General features: G+C 39.1%; 1 protein-coding gene across 1 annotated transcript; it reads left to right on the forward strand.

Annotated features, from left to right (window-relative positions):
* Positions 1–9,876: 9,876 nt before the first annotated feature.
* On the forward strand, positions 9,877–11,925 carry LOC310633290 (vomeronasal type-2 receptor 26-like; the record flags this gene model as incomplete). The annotated part of the gene is made up of 2 exons (XM_083350989.1): positions 9,877–9,940; positions 11,183–11,925. The coding sequence occupies 2 exons, from the start codon at positions 9,877–9,879 to the stop codon at positions 11,923–11,925; spliced, it is 807 nt and encodes a 268-aa protein (XP_083207115.1).
* Between the last annotated feature and the right edge of the window lie 5,284 nt (positions 11,926–17,209).

Genomic DNA, 17,209 nt, shown 5'->3' on the forward strand with positions numbered 1-17,209 from the left:
AAAAGCAATAAAGATGATTAGAGGCTTGGATGCTAAAATGTATGAAGAATTGCAGGAAGTGCAACTTGTCTAGTGAAAAGAAGGATTAGGGATGACATGATAGCAGTGTTCGAATACTGTATTTGATGGTCTACCATTATTTTCCAAAGCAACAGAACTCAACACAAAAAACAATGGATGGAAACGAATCAAGGGGAGAAAGAACTTAAAACTAAGGAGAAATTTCCTAACAGTGAGAATAATTAACCAGTGGAAGTTGTGGGTGCTCCATCACTGGAGGCTTTTAAGAAGAGACTGGACAGCTACTTGTCTGGCATGGCATAGGGCAGGGGTAGGCAACCTTGGCTCTTTTATGACTCGTGGACTTCAACTCCCAGAATTCCTGAGCCAGCATGGCTCAGCTTGGAAACCTCTCCCTTTCCCCTCAGCATGGCTGACTCAGGAATTCTGGGAGTTGAAGTTCACGAGTCATCAAAGAGCCAGGGTTGCCTACCCCTGGCATACGGTTTCCTGCTTGAACAGGGGTTTGGATTAGAAGACATCCAAAGTTCCTTTCAACTCTGTTATTCTGTTCTGTTCTGTTAGAAACCGAACCAAGCTTGTCTTCAGTTGTCAAGGATAGTTCTTATGATGGTTTATGACAACATCAAATCTAAAGGCAGTTATTCCATATGCTTTTCCAGACTCTAACTCATTTCTTCAAATATATGGAATAGGATCCTGAGAGAGGTTTGGGGTGGGGTGGCAGTGGAAATGGGGGATGATGTGGAAGAATGATCTAGAATAATTATTTAAGGAGGGATCCAGAAAAGAGGGAGAATGTTTTAGAGGTGAGACATAAAGAGGATTATTTTATATAATGATTGTAAGCAAAGTAGTAGTACAAATGGCAAACAATTTGCTTCCAAAGGAATTATTGAGTCAGTCCTAGATACCTGAAAATCCTAGATACTTCTGAAAAATTAAATTATCAATTCTTGCATGAGATTATTATTATGTTGAAACAGGACTTTAATTACCCTGGAGTAGAGAGGGGAGAGAGAAAATGAATGGGAAGAAATGATGAAAAGGAAGGAGAATTTTTTAAATGTGACCACATAGAAAACATATATGTTTTCATTAACCAAATACCTTTGATATCAAAAATAAGATGTCCTAAGAGCTGAAAATGTTTCATTTCCAAGTTTTACATATTGCTTTTTTCAAATATGGTTCAGTATAACACATTTCAACATCCCACTGCTATAAAAACATTAAGTAAAATAAATAGTTTACATTTCTGAAGAAATGATGATTTCTGCATTTAATTTTATGGAAAAGCAAGGACAAGTATTTTCTATACTGTTTTCTTGGAGGGTGGGGTAGAGTCTAATTTTTGACCTTGTTTTTAAAAATGATTTTTTTTAATTTGAAATTTAACCAATTCTCTTTTTGGAAATGCAAGTGTGTGAGAGAAGCGTTAAACTTTCTTGAAGGATGTTTATACAGAATTACCAGCATATCCTATCCATGATTTTTACTGCAAAGGAGATCAATGAAACTCCTCAGATCCTGCCAAATATCACTCTGGGGTATGGTATATCTAACAGTTATTTCATGGCCACGTGGACCTATCTTGCTTCTATGGAGCTTCTTTCTTCACAAGGCGGATTTATTCCCAACTATAAATGCAACAGTGACCAAAATTCAATTTGTATTATTGCGGGACCCAATTCTTTTATCTCTCAAATTATGGCAGACATCTTGAGCATTTACAAGATTCCACAGGTGAGTGATACTCATGGAAAAAAAAAACAAAATTATATTGACATGTGACTTTCTGTTTAATGAAAGCCAATCCTGGGCTGCATTAATAGAGGGATAGAATCAATATCACAAGAAGTTCTAGTACCACTTTACAAGACCACACTTAGTATACTGCATCCAATTCTGGTCACCACAATATAAAAATAGAGGTTGAGACTCTCAAAATAGTGCAGAAAAGAGAAACAAGAATGATTAGGGGACTGGAGGCTAAAACGAACAAAGAACAGTTAAAGGAGTTGGGTATGCTTATTCACTTGTCTAAAATGGTATAGTTCTCCTGCTTGAGCAGGGGGCTGGACTAGAAGACCTCCATGGTCCCTTCCAGCTTCTATTCCATTCCATTCCATTCCATTCTATTCTATTCTATTCTATTCTATTCTATTCTATTCTATTCTATTCTATTCTATTCTATTCTATTCTATTCTATTCTATTCTATTCTACTCTGTTCTGTTCTGTTCTGTTCTGTTCTGTTCCGTTACCTTTCCATACCTTTCCTTACCTTACCTTACCTTACCTTACATTACATTACATTACATTGAAAAGAAGGAAAGACATAATGGCAATGTTCCAATATTTGAGAGGCTCTTACAAAAATGATGGGTCAAACAATTTTCCAAAGGCAAGATAAGTAAGAATGGATGGAGACTAACCAAGGAGAGAAGCAATCTACAACTAAGGAGAAAATTCCTAATGGTAGCAATCAGTCAATGGAATAGCTTGCCTTCAGAAGTTGTGAGTGCTCCATAACTGGAGGTTTCCAAAAAGAGACTGGACAACAATTTGTCTGAAATGATATAGGGTCTCCTGCTTGAGCAGGGGGTTGGATGAGTAGACCTCCAAAGGCCCTTCCGGCTCTATTATTCTATATTATATGAAATTTTCTCCATTTTTATGAATAAGTTGAAGTGGTGAATTCACACAATACTCTTGCCTTCTATTTTCAACCCTGTAAAATAAGATCTGCTGAGAGAGAGGGACTGACTAAAAGTCACCAGCCAACTTTTATGCCTAAGATCAGACTAACCGTCACAATTTTCCTTGTGCCTTAACCATTAGAACGAATTGTCTTCAATTGAATTGCTTAACAAGCTTAGTGCAGCAAAAAAGTTCCTAAAATCCAGTGCAACTCATTTAACAACCACATTAGTGATGTGAGTCTCAATTTGGTTGTAAGTCAAGGACTATATATACTGCAAAATTTGTCCCAGAATTTCTATATTTACATTGCTATTTTTAGGAAAGGGAGGGAGGGAGGGAGGGAGGGAAGGAAGAAAGGAAGGAAGGAAGGAAGGAAGGAAGGAAAGAAGGAAGGAAGGAAGGAAGGAAGGAAGGAAGGAAGGAAGGAAGGAAGGAAGGAAGGAAGGAAGGAAAGAAGGAAGGAAGGAAGGAAAGAAGGACCTATCAATTTATCTTCTCAGAAATACAGATGCTGTGAATGAACAAAATACTTCCCCTAAACACACTGCCATATCTGACAATGTCCAGAAGCATTCACAATGTCTTCACAAAATTCAAATTCAAGCACACAAAGTGCACTAACCAAACAGGTGGTAAGAAAATAAGGGAACTCAGGCACCACACAGGTTATGTAGAAAGTAAACACAGGGTCAGTCATAAAGGACTCAAATGTCTATACACCAATGCACAAAACAGTATGCAGGGTGAACTAGAAATTCAGCTAACTGAGGGCAGATATGATATTGTTGCCATTAGAGAAACATGGTGGGATGAAACCCACAAATAGAACACACATCTAGAGGGATTTAAATTATTTAAAAGAAACAGACCAAATAAAAGAGGAGGTGGAATTGTTCTATATATAAGAAATAACTACATCCCTACAGAAAAGAGCACAACAGTGATGAAATCTGTCTAGAATGCATTTGGGTCAATATAAAAGGGAGGGAAATGACATCGCCATAGGTGTATAGTATAGGCCACCCAACCAAACAGAGGAAATAGATGAACTTTTTGCTAGTCAGCTAAATAAGGCATGTAGGAAGCACATCACAATAGTATTGGGGGACTTTAATTACCCTGACATCAACTGGGAGAAAAATTCTGCACCAAGTGGAAGATCCTGAGAAAACTAGCAGATAATTTTGTCTCCCAAAAAGTAGAGAAGGGAACTGGGGGATTAGGCATATTGGGTCTAATTCTCACTAACAGAGATGAAATGATAGAAGGTGTTGAAGCCACAGGAACCTTGGGGAGAAGTGATCATGCAATATTGGAATTCAGCATTATGGAAGCACAAGCAATAGAACACAGTTAAAGAAGAGTCTTGTACTTTAAGAGAGATAATTTCAATAAACCTAGAGAGGGCTTGGGAAAGATTCCATGGATGAGAATCCTCAAGGGCAAAACAACTCAAGAAACTTGGGAAATTTTGAGAAGTGAGATAACAAAAGCCCAGTGTAGCACAATACCAACAAAGAAGAAAAATAACAGCTCTCAAAAGAAACCAGCATGGCTGTATAAAGAACTCTGATAAATTGAAAGATAAAAAGGATAAGTATAAAAAGTGGAAAGAGGGGCACATAACTAAAGCAGAATATCAGCAAATAATCCAGGCCTGCAAAGATGAAGTGAGGAAAGCTAAGGATCAAAATGAACTAAGGCTTGTGACCAAAGTCAAAAATAACAAAAAAAGCTTCTTTCAACATGTAAAAAACAAGAAAAAAGTTAAGGAAATGATTGGTCCATTAGTGGGGGAAAGTGGCAAGAAGGTGACAAGCAACAGGGAGAAAGCAGATCTATTTAACTCATGTTTTGCATCTGTCTTTACACAAAGGGAAAAAACAGACCAACCTATCAAAACCAGTGCCATAAAAAACAGAATAGAAATGCAAGCTAAGCTAGGCAAGAAAATGGGTGAGCACCTGTCCAGCCTAGATGAGTTCAAATCATCAGGAAGAGATGGATTATGTCTATGTCTATTTCTTTTTCTTTTTTCTTAGCTCACATATGGCTCTGCTCCAGTGATTGATAACATGTTTCATACAGCTTTCTTTCATCAGATGTTTCCAAATGAACATCTCCAGATTATGGGAATCCTCCAATTACTGCTACATTTTAAATGGATCTGGATTGGGGTGATTTGTCAAGCAAATGAGACCGGTGAAAGATTTTTGCGGCAAGTTCTTATCCTGTTTTCGGAAAAAGGAATCTGCTTTGATTACATTGAAGAGCTTGTGCTAGAGTTTTTCTCAAGTGAGCTGGAAGAGAAAATGGATAACTTTCTTAAAATATATGAAATCATTATGACAAGTTTGTCCAACGTTGTGGTTATGTATTGTGGAAACCAGATCATGGCTCTTTTCAGAATGATGTCCTCTTTTTCAGAATATTTGGATACACAAGTTGAGAGAAAAGACAAAATCTGGATTTTTCCAGCCCAGATGGAGTATACTTCAGTTCCATTTCAAAGAGAAAGCAGGATGGACATCATCCATGGGGCTCTTTCTTTTGCAGTTTCATCCAAAGAATTAATAGGATTCAATAGATTTCTTCAGACAAGAAACAGTGTTCTAGAAAATGAAGATAGCTTTTCAAAGATCTTTTGGGAACAAGCCTTTGGATGTTTTTTCTCAAAATCCACTTTAAACCCAGACTCAGATAAAAAATGCACAGGGGAAGAGAAGCTGGAGAATCTTCCAAACTCTGTTTTTGAACTGAGCATGACTAGCCAAAGCTACAGTATCTATAATGCAGTCTATGTTGTGGCACATGCTCTCCATGCCATGCTTACATCCCACTCCAAACACAGAGCAATGGCTTCTAAAGGAAAACCGAAGCTTCTCAATCATCAAGTATGGCAGGTAATCTCCTGTATTTATTAATTTAGCAGATGATATTGCTTTCCTAACTACATGTGTCCAAGATTATAAAAACCAATTAAATCTGAGGCTGGAAAAAAGAGATAGATCATAATGTCCATATCTTCTCATATCAAATGGTGGTCCCACAAATTTCAGATATTTTGATTACTGTTCCTATTCATATTTTACATAGACTTTTCATAGCATTGATAACTGGTTCCAGTTCTGTTTTGTAACAATACAACACTTGAGTTATGTGCTGAATAAAGTGGGCTTACTATTACTGTGCCTCCTCCACCATGTTATTATTTAGTTAAATTATATGTGAAGATCCTAAAAAGGAGACATCACCCATGGAACGTTCTCTTTAGTGGTATAACTAACAGATCTCAGACAGAGCCCTGATATTTAAAAATGGTATGAGAAGTATTATTTTCTCTGAAGAAATTTAGACACATTATGCATCCATTTTCTCTCTCAACAAACATAATTGAGACTCTAGAAAGAGTACAGAGAAGAGCAACAAAGATGATTGGGGGACTGGAGGCTAAAACATATAGGGAACGGTTGCTGGAATTGGGTATGTGTAGTTTAATGAAGAGAAGGGTGAGGGGTGACATGATAGCAGTGTTCCAATATCTCAGGGGCTGCCCCAAAGAAGAGGGAGTCAAGTTATTCTCCAAAGCACCTGAAAGCAGGACAAGAAGCAACGGATGGAAACTAGTCAAGGAGAGAAACAACCTAGAACTAAGGAGAAATTTCCTGACAGTTAGAACAATTAATCAGTGGAACAACCTGCCTCCAGAAGCGGTGAATTCTCCAACACTGGAAGTTTTTAAGAAGAGACTGGACAGCCATTTGTCTGAAATGGTATAGGGTTTCCTGCTTAGCAGGGGGTTGAACTAGATGACCTCCAAGGTCCCTTCCAACTACTTCTTCTTCTTCTTCTTCTTCTTCTTCTTCTTCTTCTTCTTCTTCTTCTTCTTCTTCTTCTTCTTCTTCTTATTATTATTATTATTATTATTATTATTATTATTATTATTATTATTATTATTATTATTATTATTTCTGAACAGCCATTTTTTCTTTAAAGATGGATGCATAACTATAAAAGGAAAGAACAGGACAAAATGTTGCTTCCTTCAGGCAGTAGGAATGAATATTACAATACAGAGACCAGGGGCATAATAGAGAGGACAGAGATACAAGAGGATGGTGTAAGTGTCAAATAGTTGTACGGCTTATGGTGACAGAAGTGATGATTTAGTGAGATTCAAGGTACTAGTAATGGGGTTTAAAGCCCTACATGGCAGGGGTCTGGAGTACCTTAGGGAACACCTGCTGCCGGCGTCTACTTCCCTCCGCCCTGTGCGTTCCCAGAGAGAGGGCCTCCTTAGGGTGCCACCGGTCAGAGAATGTTGACTGGTGGCCCCCAAGGTGCCCCGGAGCTATGGAACCAGATACCGGTTGAGCTCCGGACGGCGCCCGATATTCGCTCCTTTCGCTGCGATCTAAAAACATACTTGTTCGAGCAAGCCGGCCTGGCCTGAGGGGGGATTGGTGGGGTTTTTATTATTTTTATTGGGGTTTTTAGTATGTATTAATTGTATTTTTAATTGGGCATGTATTTAATTACTTTTTATCTTCTGTAATTTTTGTGTTTTATGCTTTCCCTGTACACCGCCCTGAGTCCTTCGGGAGAAGGGCGGTATAGAAATATTAATAAATTAAATTAAATTAAATACTTTGTGACCAGAATAATATATTCTGGATTTATACACACACACACACGCACACACACACATACACACACTATTTCAGAAGATATTTTTCTGGTCACAAAAGTATGTTAATAATAGCACTAAATCACCAGAATTTGATTCCAATTGTTTTAATATGGGCAATTATTTAATCTTGTTTTAACGTTTGTATTTAGTATTTTATTCTGCCCTGTGAACCGCCCTGAGTCCTCAGGGAGAAGGGCGGTATATAAATATTATTAAATTAAATTAAATTAAATGATATAATATACAAGCCATTCTTGTATACCTATATTAATTACTAATTAATTACTGTTATGTTCTTCTCTTGAGCTTCATCACTACCTCAGAAAAGTCTCATTTAACAACAGTGCTGGAGAAAACATTTTCTTTGACCAGAATGGGAAGATTGCATCTGGCTTTGATATTATCAATTGGGTCACCTACCCAAATCAATCCTTTTGTAAGATCAAAGTTGGAAATGTAAATCCATCAGCTCATTTAGAAAGCCTTCTCTCTCTATCAGTGGATAATATTGTCTGGCCCAACCTTTACAATCAGGTATTTTTATATATATGTCATTTATCAAGGAATATTTCACTGCTTATGCTTCAGCTGAATTCCAAATAAATGAATCAGATATTTGCCAACAGTTTTAAAACTACTATATAGTGGGAGAAAAGTACATAAAAAGCAATATTTTGATGCATAATCAATAGTCTTTCCTATCTCTGCACTAATTAGTCCTAATCCTTGAGATGTATCAGAAGGATACAAGTTCCATTTACATGAATCACAGAATTATATTTTAAGAGATATGACAAGCTTTGCACAGTAGCATAGGATGTTTGATAATTCTAATAAAAAAGGAAAGAAAAGATTCCTCAAAGATGGCAATCTCTAGATAATGTTTAAAATCCATATGTATTGCACTTTTATTTATAACCAGACACAGCCTCTTTCTTTGTGCAACGATCCATGCACCTTGGGTTACAGCAAGATCAAAATAGAAGGGAAGCCATTTTGCTGTTACAAATGTCTTCGTTGTCCAGAAGGGAAAATTGCCAACCAGACAGGTGAGAAATGTTGTACAAGAATGTTGATATCTATTCGCTGTGAATAGGTCAAAGCACTACCAGGCTTCAGATGGTGGAGCTTTTACCCCTACGGACTCTGGGGTTAGGAATGGTTGCAACAACAGGGACTTCCAGCTTTGCATGGTAGCAACTGGTCACGGCACCCCCACGGCTAATTTTGCTCTGCCAAGGGACCCTAAATGGGTCTAAGTTGCCCCGGAGAGGCAACAAAGAAAGAAGGGTGCTCCAGCGATTCTGGAATGTCAGTGGCCATTCCGTTCGACATGGGGAAAGCCTTCTAACCCGACAGGAGAAAGGCTGGCCGTATTGCATGGCTGGTAATGGGAAACACAAGCCTCTAAATCCTCAAGTGTGACAGGTAATTTCCTGTATTTATTAATCTAGCAGATTATATTGCTTCCCTATCTGCATCTGTACACAAATAATATGGAAATCAAATTAAATATGAAGATGGAGAAAAGAATTAGAAGGAAGAGAATGTCTCCATCTTCCAATCCTATATCAAATTATGAGCTTCTTCCAGATTGTTTTTCATGACATAAAGTTCCAGATGTTTTGATTCTTCATATTCATATTTTTCATAGACTTTTTATAGTATTGTTAACTGGTTCCAGTTCTCTTTTGTATCAATGAAAAGTTTTAGTTTTCTGGTGATCAGAGAGGGCTTACAACTATTGTGTCTCCTTCTTCATGTCATTATTTAATTAAATTGTAAGTGAAGACCCTAAAAAGCAATGCCTCCCATGTCCCCAGTATTTTTTTAAGAATGGTGCAAAATGCATTATTTCCTCTGGAAAAAAATCACACAGTGCATCTATTTTGTCTCTTGACACATAGAAGAGATAATTTTGAAAGGTCACTGGTATCTTAAAGATGGATGCATTAGAGGGAAGAACAGGACAAAATCCTGATGGCTTCAGGCCCTGAATGTCAGCGTTGCAACAACTGAGAAACTAGCCATTTTCATCTTTTGCTTTTATTGTGGGTTTTTTTCTGTTGTTTGGTATGAGAAAGGAGTGGGAAGAGGGAATATTTGAGCTGGTTTAGCTAGCCATAACAATTGCAACTGTATAATCATCAAGGTCAATTCTAGATAAATTTTGGGTGGTCTGAAATTTTGGAGGAGAGTCCATGTTCTAGATTAATTGGTGAATGTGATTTATGACAGCCTTTCTGGGGTGGGAATTGCAGCTTGTTACTTTGTAGCAGTGGGGGAAGGAACTTTAGTCTTGGGTTCAACTATGTAAGTGCCGATCCTTTGTTTCCTGTATAAAATGTTCTTTGAGGAAGAAATCTTTGCCTTGAAGTTCTTTTAATTGGTTTCATCTATCGGAACTATGACATTGAGAATGAAAATTATAACACAGAGAGAAGGATAGGTAGGGGTGAGAATGGAGAGTATAGTGCAAAATGCTAGTAAGGAGGTGAACATGGTTGTGCTGCTGGTGATGTCATGTACCTCTGAGTGATAGACAATAATAAAGATCTGTTAAGGTCTCTTAACAGAAGTCTCTGTGAGTGAGATGAGTGGTTTCTAAATTATATTTATTTAAAAAATACATAAATAAATGAATAGATAAAAAAGTTAATGTTGTGGACTGCCCAGGGTCAATTGGATTCAAGTAAACATAAAGTGTTTGGCTATGGTAATGTGTATCCAATGCCAGAATTGACAAGTATACAAAAATCCAAAATTATTATCTAATGGATATAAAAATAAGCTGATCTATTTATCAACCACCATTATAGAGATATTCAATTCAAAGATGATCAAATAAAGGTGGAAAGAGTATACCAAAATCATGGGAAGCCGAAATGCTAAAATCCCCCATGTTCTCTTCTTAGAAGAAATAAAGTTCAGTCCAGGTTATGCCAGCTTATCTGGAGAACAACACAGAAGCCAACAGATTGGAGGAGGACAATATTCATTCCATTACCAAAACAAGAGACTTAAAAGAATGTCCAAACTGTTCTACAATATCCTTTATTTCACTACTAACAAAACAGTGCTAAGGATCATTCAGGCCAGAATAGATCAATATATGGAAAACAGAAGCGAGGTGTTCAGGTTCAAGGCTCAATTCAATTTTAAACATGCACATAAAATCAAATGATATTTGAAAGTTAAATTTGAAAGTTTGAATGTTAAATTTCAAGATTCTGTTCTCAGTCAAATTACCATTGGCTTTAGCATTTAGGCTTATACATGTAGATGCATCATTTACATGTTGCCCCCACCTCATTTTAATGCCCTTGCAAGGATGAAAGTTTGAGTCAACCTTAGCCCATCAGGAGCAAGTTCCAAGCTGTGGGCAGAGTTTGCCTGCAATACTACACTTTAATCACTGCACCACCAGGACTCACAGTTTAATTTTAGGACTTTCCTGGTCCATACCTTTAAAAAATAATTTAGACTTCAAATTCCTAACTTCCCATGCTATATGATGATAGTCTGGAAATTCCAAGTACTGAAGTACAATTATTTAGAATGTTGGGGAAAACTGAGCCAACTGTGGAAGTGCTTAACAACTCTGTTTCATCTTTCAGATTTAGATGATTGTTTCCTGTGTCCTGAAGAAAATTATCCTAACAAGGACAGGGCTCTTTGCATTAAAAAACTCATAACATTCTTGTCTTACAAAGAAACCTTGGGAATCACCTTAACCACTGTTGCTTACTTCTTTTCTGTCATCTCAGTTGTGGTGCTGGGGATCTTCATTAAACACCGAGACACTCCCATTGTCAAAGCCAACAATAGGAGCCTCACCTATACTCTTCTCCTTGCTCTCCTGTTCTCTTTCCTTTGCACACTGCTCTTCATTGGGCAACCTAATCAAGTGAAATGTCTCATGAGACAAACTGCTTTTGGCATCATTTTCTCTGTAGCCCTTTCTTGCATATTGGGCAAAACAACCCTAGTGGTTCTTGCTTTCATGGCCACCAAGCCAGGCTCCAAAATGAGGAAATGGGTAGGGAAAAGAGTAGCCAATACTATTGTCTCATCTTGCTCCCTAGTGCAAGTAATCATTTGTATTGTGTGGCTGGCAGTTTCTCCCCCATTCCCAGAATCAGATATGCATTCCATGGCTGAAGAAATTGTCCTGGAATGTAATGAAGGTTCAGCCATCATGTTTTATATTGTTCTAAGCTTTATGGGGTTCTTGGCTGCTATCAGCTTCATGGTGGCCTTCCTAGCCAGGAAGTTACCAGATACCTTTAATGAAGCCAAGTTTATCACCTTCAGTATGTTGGTTTTTTGTAGTGTCTGGGTGTTGTTTGTTCCCACTTATCTGAGCACCAAGGGAAAGTACATGGTAGCTGTGGAGGTCTTCTCCATTTTGGCTTCTGCAGCAGGATTACTGGGTTGCATCTTTGTCCCAAAATGCTACATTATTGTTCTGAGGCCTGATCTGAACATAAAAGAGCAGCTGATAAACTAATACAAGTTATTTCCCATTTTTGTTATTATTATTTAATAATTGTCTTACTCTAGTTAAGTCTCATTCTGATGAGATGCTTTCAATTTGCTAAACATTATTTCCCCAAAGCAATCAACAGCAACATATGCACTGCACAAGAAAAACAATGTATTCTTTATCTGAGCAGTGGATATATTTTCTTTTTGAGGCATAGGAATAACCTTATATTGAAGCTACCTATAAAAAGGTAAAGGTAAAGGTTCCCCCGCACGTGCATGCTAGTCATTTCCAACTCTAGAGGCCAGTGCTAATCTCCGTTTCAAAGCCGAAGAGCCAGCGCTTGTCTGAGGACGTCTCCGTGGTCATGTGGCCGGCATGACTAGACGCCAAAGGCGCATGGAACGCTGTTACCTTCCCACCATAGTGGTCCCTATTTTTCTACTTGCATTTTTACGTGCTTTTGAACTGCTAGGTTGGCAGAAGCTGGGACGAGTAACAGGCGCTCACTCTGTTACGCGGCACTCGGGATTCGACCTGCCAAACTGCCGACCTTTGATCCCAAATATTTAGTGCAGAAAAATGTTACCACTCTAGAAAATAAATAATCGTATGATTTGTAGTCCTAACTGATTAGTTTTCAAAATAAAATTCTAGAGAAAAAATGGATGCTAAATTCCAAAATTTTGTTCCAAAAAATTGGCTACATTGCATTTTTATCTTGCCTAGTTTGTACTGTATATTTTTATGTTTATAATTATTATATAGAATATATATTACATAATATATAATATATATTATATTATATATTATATATTATATATTATATAGAATCAAGATCAAGTGAAGTACTAATACCACTTTACAATGCTTTGGTAAGGCCACACCTGGAATACTGCATCCAGTTTTGGTCACCACGATGTAAAAAAGATGTCGAGACTCTAGAAAGGGTACAGAGAAGAGCAACCAAGATGATTAGGGGGCTGGAGGCTAAAACATATAGGGAACGGTCGCTGGAATTGGGTATGTGTAGTTTAATGAAGAGAAGGGTGAGGGGTGACATGATAGCAGTGTTCCAATATCTCAGGGGCTACCACAAAGAAGAGGGAATCAAGCTATTCTCCAAAGCACCTGAAAGCAGGACAAGAAGCAACGGATGGAAACTAGTCAAGGAGAGAAGCAACCTAGAACTAAGGAGAAACTTCCTGACAGTTAGAACTATTAACCAGTGGAACAACCTGCCTCCAGAGGTGGTGAAGCTCCAACACTGGAGGTTTTTAAGAAGAGACTGGACAGCCATGTGCCTGAAATGGTATAGGGTTTCCTGGCTGAGCAGGGGGTTGGACTAGATGACCTCCAAGGTCCCTTCCAACTTTTTTATTATTATTATTATTATTATTATTATTATTATTATTATTATTATTATTATTATTATTATTATTATTATTATTATATAAAGCACATATCTGTCAAAATGTTCAATGAATCCAATGACAGACATGATGATTTAAAAGTAGAAAACGATAAAATACTACAATTAATATAATAACCAAATAAATGCAATAACGTGAAAGTGAATATGGGTTTAAAAACAAAAGGAAACAATCAGGGTGTTTTAGCCTAACAACAAGCAGAAGGAAGGATAACAGTCACTTCCTATCGTTCCATCTTTTTTTTAAAAAATGTAACAAGCGGGATATATTTTTCAATAGCAAGCAGAAGAAAATATGACAGTATTTTCCTTCCTGTCTAGATTACATAAACCACACAGAAAAACCAATCCTTGGTCCATGAGTACAAGAGAGGGGAAAGGAAAAGAGTTTGATTCAATTCTCCACCATTTCCTGCAATTCTTTCAAGCCATTTTTAAAATCCATTTGTTCTCTTTTCTCACATCCTGCTTGCGGCTTTTTACTATATGCCTATCTTCTGTAATGCTGAATCCCTTCCTGCTTGAAATAAAAGTAATTCAATTCAAAAAAATGTCAATTAATAAGAGTAATAGCAGAGAAATTGTTTTAGGGTAAAATTATAGCTTTCTGTGGGGAACCCTGTAATTCTCTCTCTATGATAAGTTGGCTCTGTGTGAGAAATGAGTTTGCCTTTGAACTGTACCTAGAAAGACATTAAAATGTCATGAAGCACCTGGAACAGAGATAATATTATATCTACTATCTATTATACTGTATTATATCTATTATAGTAGCATCTTTTTTATTAAAGAGTTTTACAAAAACAAAATTTTACAATATATCCCCAAATCCCTCCCACCCCAAACCCACCCACTTCCCCCCCCACTTCCCAGAGCTAAATACAGGATTATAGTTACAATAATCATATTCTAAATAAAAATTATGCATAATATACAATTAACCAAATTCATAATGCGCTTTAACTCTCTTTTAACATAACTACAAACAACGTACCAATAACAATATCCCACTAAAATCTACTCATAAGCTAAATGGTACTTTTTAGTCCCATATTTGTTTTGAATATAATTTATCCATCTCCTCCAAACTGAAATATATCTTTCCTGTGAATGATCCTTCAGATAAGCAGAAATCTTAGACATTTCTGCAAGATTCGAAACTTTAAACACCCATTCTTCTACAGTGGGCAAACTATCCTTCTTCCAATATTGTCCCACCAGTAACCGTGCTGCCGTTATCATGTTCAACATCAAGTTAGTTTCTTTAACATCACAATCTACAACAATTCCCAATAAAAACAATTGTGGGGAAAACTTTATCTTTCTCTTAAAAATCTTTTGAATGTTCCACCAAATTTTAATCCAAAAAGCTTTTATATTTCTACAAGTCCACCACATGTGAAAATAGGTAGCTTCTAAACTACCACACCTCCAACATTTAGACTGTAAATTAGGATACATATTGGACAACTTCTTGGGATCCAGATGCCATCTATTTCCTCCCCAGCAGAGGGGAGGAAATAAAAACCAAACACCCCCACCCCACCTGTTGTGTTCGGATTGACGACACACACACAGCGAGGCAATTGCAACAGTGTAGTTTATTGGAACACGTGGAGAGAACTGGGGAGCCCGGTCTGGATAGCTAAATATATATGTCCAGCAGCCGCTGGACGCTAGCCAACCCCGTGTCTGGAATCTCCTGCCAAAGAAACAACACCCAACCCAGGGTCGTGGATTTCCCGCCGGTGGAAGACCACTCCCCTGCTAATCTACATATACAACACCCCTTCCCCCCCACATGAGAGTTATTATTTGACATAGTCTTTTAGATAAGTTGGTGGCCTATGGGCCCTGGAAGGGTATCTCCCCGGTGGGCCGTCTGTCCTGTGGCTCACTTCCCCGTCAGGCCTTGCTGCCAGTTGAGGGACTGTCGCTGGCTGGGGTTCTGCTGTTTGTTGAGTTACTGGTGGGCCTGTTGATTGTGGTGTGGTGGTGGTGGTGCCCTGATGTGGAGGCTCAAACCCACTTGGTTGTGACCCAGAGGCCCCGTCTGACGGTGAGAGGGCTCTCCAGTCAAGTCTATTGTCGATGTCAACTGTTAGGTGACCCCCGCCCGTTGCCGCTGGCGAGAATTCAGGGGACCTTTTCCTAAGCTGGTCAATGTGCCTCCTGATTTGACGTTCCCCTTCCCCCTCTATGATGTAGGATAGTGGCCCCACCTTGTCAACGACTACCCCTTGTGTCCACTTTTCCCCTTGCCCATAGTTCCTGGCCCACACTAAGTCCCCAATGTTCAGGGACCTGGTTGTGCTGTCCTGTTCCGTTTCAATGGGCAGCCTATCTGGGTGGAGTCTGTCCAATTTAGTAGTCAACCTTCTGCCCCACCTCATTTCCGCTGGGCTTTTCCCTGTTGTGGTGCACGGTGTTGTGTGTTGAGCCAAAAAGAACTGGGCTAGTCTCTGGTGCCAGTCTCCCAGAATGATTCGCTTTAGTGCTTCCTTGGTAGTCCTGACGTTCCTCTCGGCCAATCCGTTGGATGAGGGATGGAAGGGGGCCGACGTTGCGTGTCTAATCCAGTTGGCCTTGAGGAAATCCTGAAATTCATTAGATGTGAATTGAGGGCCATTGTCAGAGACCAGAACGTCAGGTAACCCATGGGTGGCAAAGAGTCCCCGCAAGACCTGTATTGTCTTGGCAGATGTCATACTTTTTACAGGCACTACCTCCAACCACCGGGAATAACTATCAACCACTATTAAGAAGGTCTGGCCTTGGAAGGGCCCTGCAAAATCTATGTGTATGTGGGACCATGGGTTGTGAGCCACCTCCCACCTGTGTACTGGGTTGTGTGACTGTTCCGGTCTAGACTTCTGGCACTGGTAACACCCTGCTACTCTGTCCTCAATTGCCTTGTCTAGCCCCGGCCACCATAAATGGCTTCTGGCTAGAGCTTTCATGCGAATGATCCCTGGGTGCCCCTCGTGTAATTCAGTGATGACTGTGTCCCTCTGCTCCTCTGGTACTACCACCCTGTTTCCCCACAGTAGACACCCGTGATGTGAAGACATTTCATCCTTCCTCCTGTAGTATGGTGTGAATTTGGGGTCTGGGTTTTCATTGGGCCACCCCCCCCTTGGAACCATGCTGCTATCCTGCTGAGTATTTGGTCCTTGCTTGTGGCCTTGGTGATTTCTCGAGCTGTTAATGGGCATTCTGGCAGTTCCTGAAGTGATAGAATTTGGCTCGCTGGAGCCGGGTCTGTACCTGTGTCTACTAGGGGTAATCTGCTCAGTGCGTCAGCGTGACCCATCTCCTTCCCTGGTCTATGCTTGATGGTGAATGTGTATGCAGCTAAAAAGATTGACCACCTGAGCATTCTTGGGGACATGATTTGGGGTGTCTGTTTGTCAGTGGTGAAGAGGCCTAACAGTGGTTTATGATCTGTGAATATTGTGAAGTTCCTGCTTAAAGGTAGTCGTGGAACCTCTTTACACCGGCCACTATGGCCAGTGCCTCCCTGTCAATTTGTGCATAATTCCTCTCTGCCTTGGTTAGGGTTCTGGAATAGTATGCAATTGGCCTTTGCTCCCCGTGGTCGTCCATGTGGCTTATCACAGCCCCCACCCCGTGTGGTGATTCATCACAAGCTAGGTAAATTGGTTTGCCTTCAATGAAATGTGTAACTGTGGATTTGCTTGACAGTATGTCTTTCAGTGTTTTTCTTGCCACTCCCAAGGTGTCTTTTTGTCTAATAGCCTGTGTAGGGGTTCCGCTAAGGCTGCTTTGTGTGGCAGGAATGTGTGGTAGAAATTTATGAGACCTAAAAATGCTGTCAAATCTCGTCCTGCAACAAGCAGGGCAGATGCCGAACAC

The sequence above is a fragment of the Vipera ursinii genome, assembly GCF_947247035.1.
Source record: "Vipera ursinii genome assembly, chromosome: 2".
Lineage (NCBI taxonomy): Eukaryota > Metazoa > Chordata > Lepidosauria > Squamata > Viperidae > Vipera > Vipera ursinii.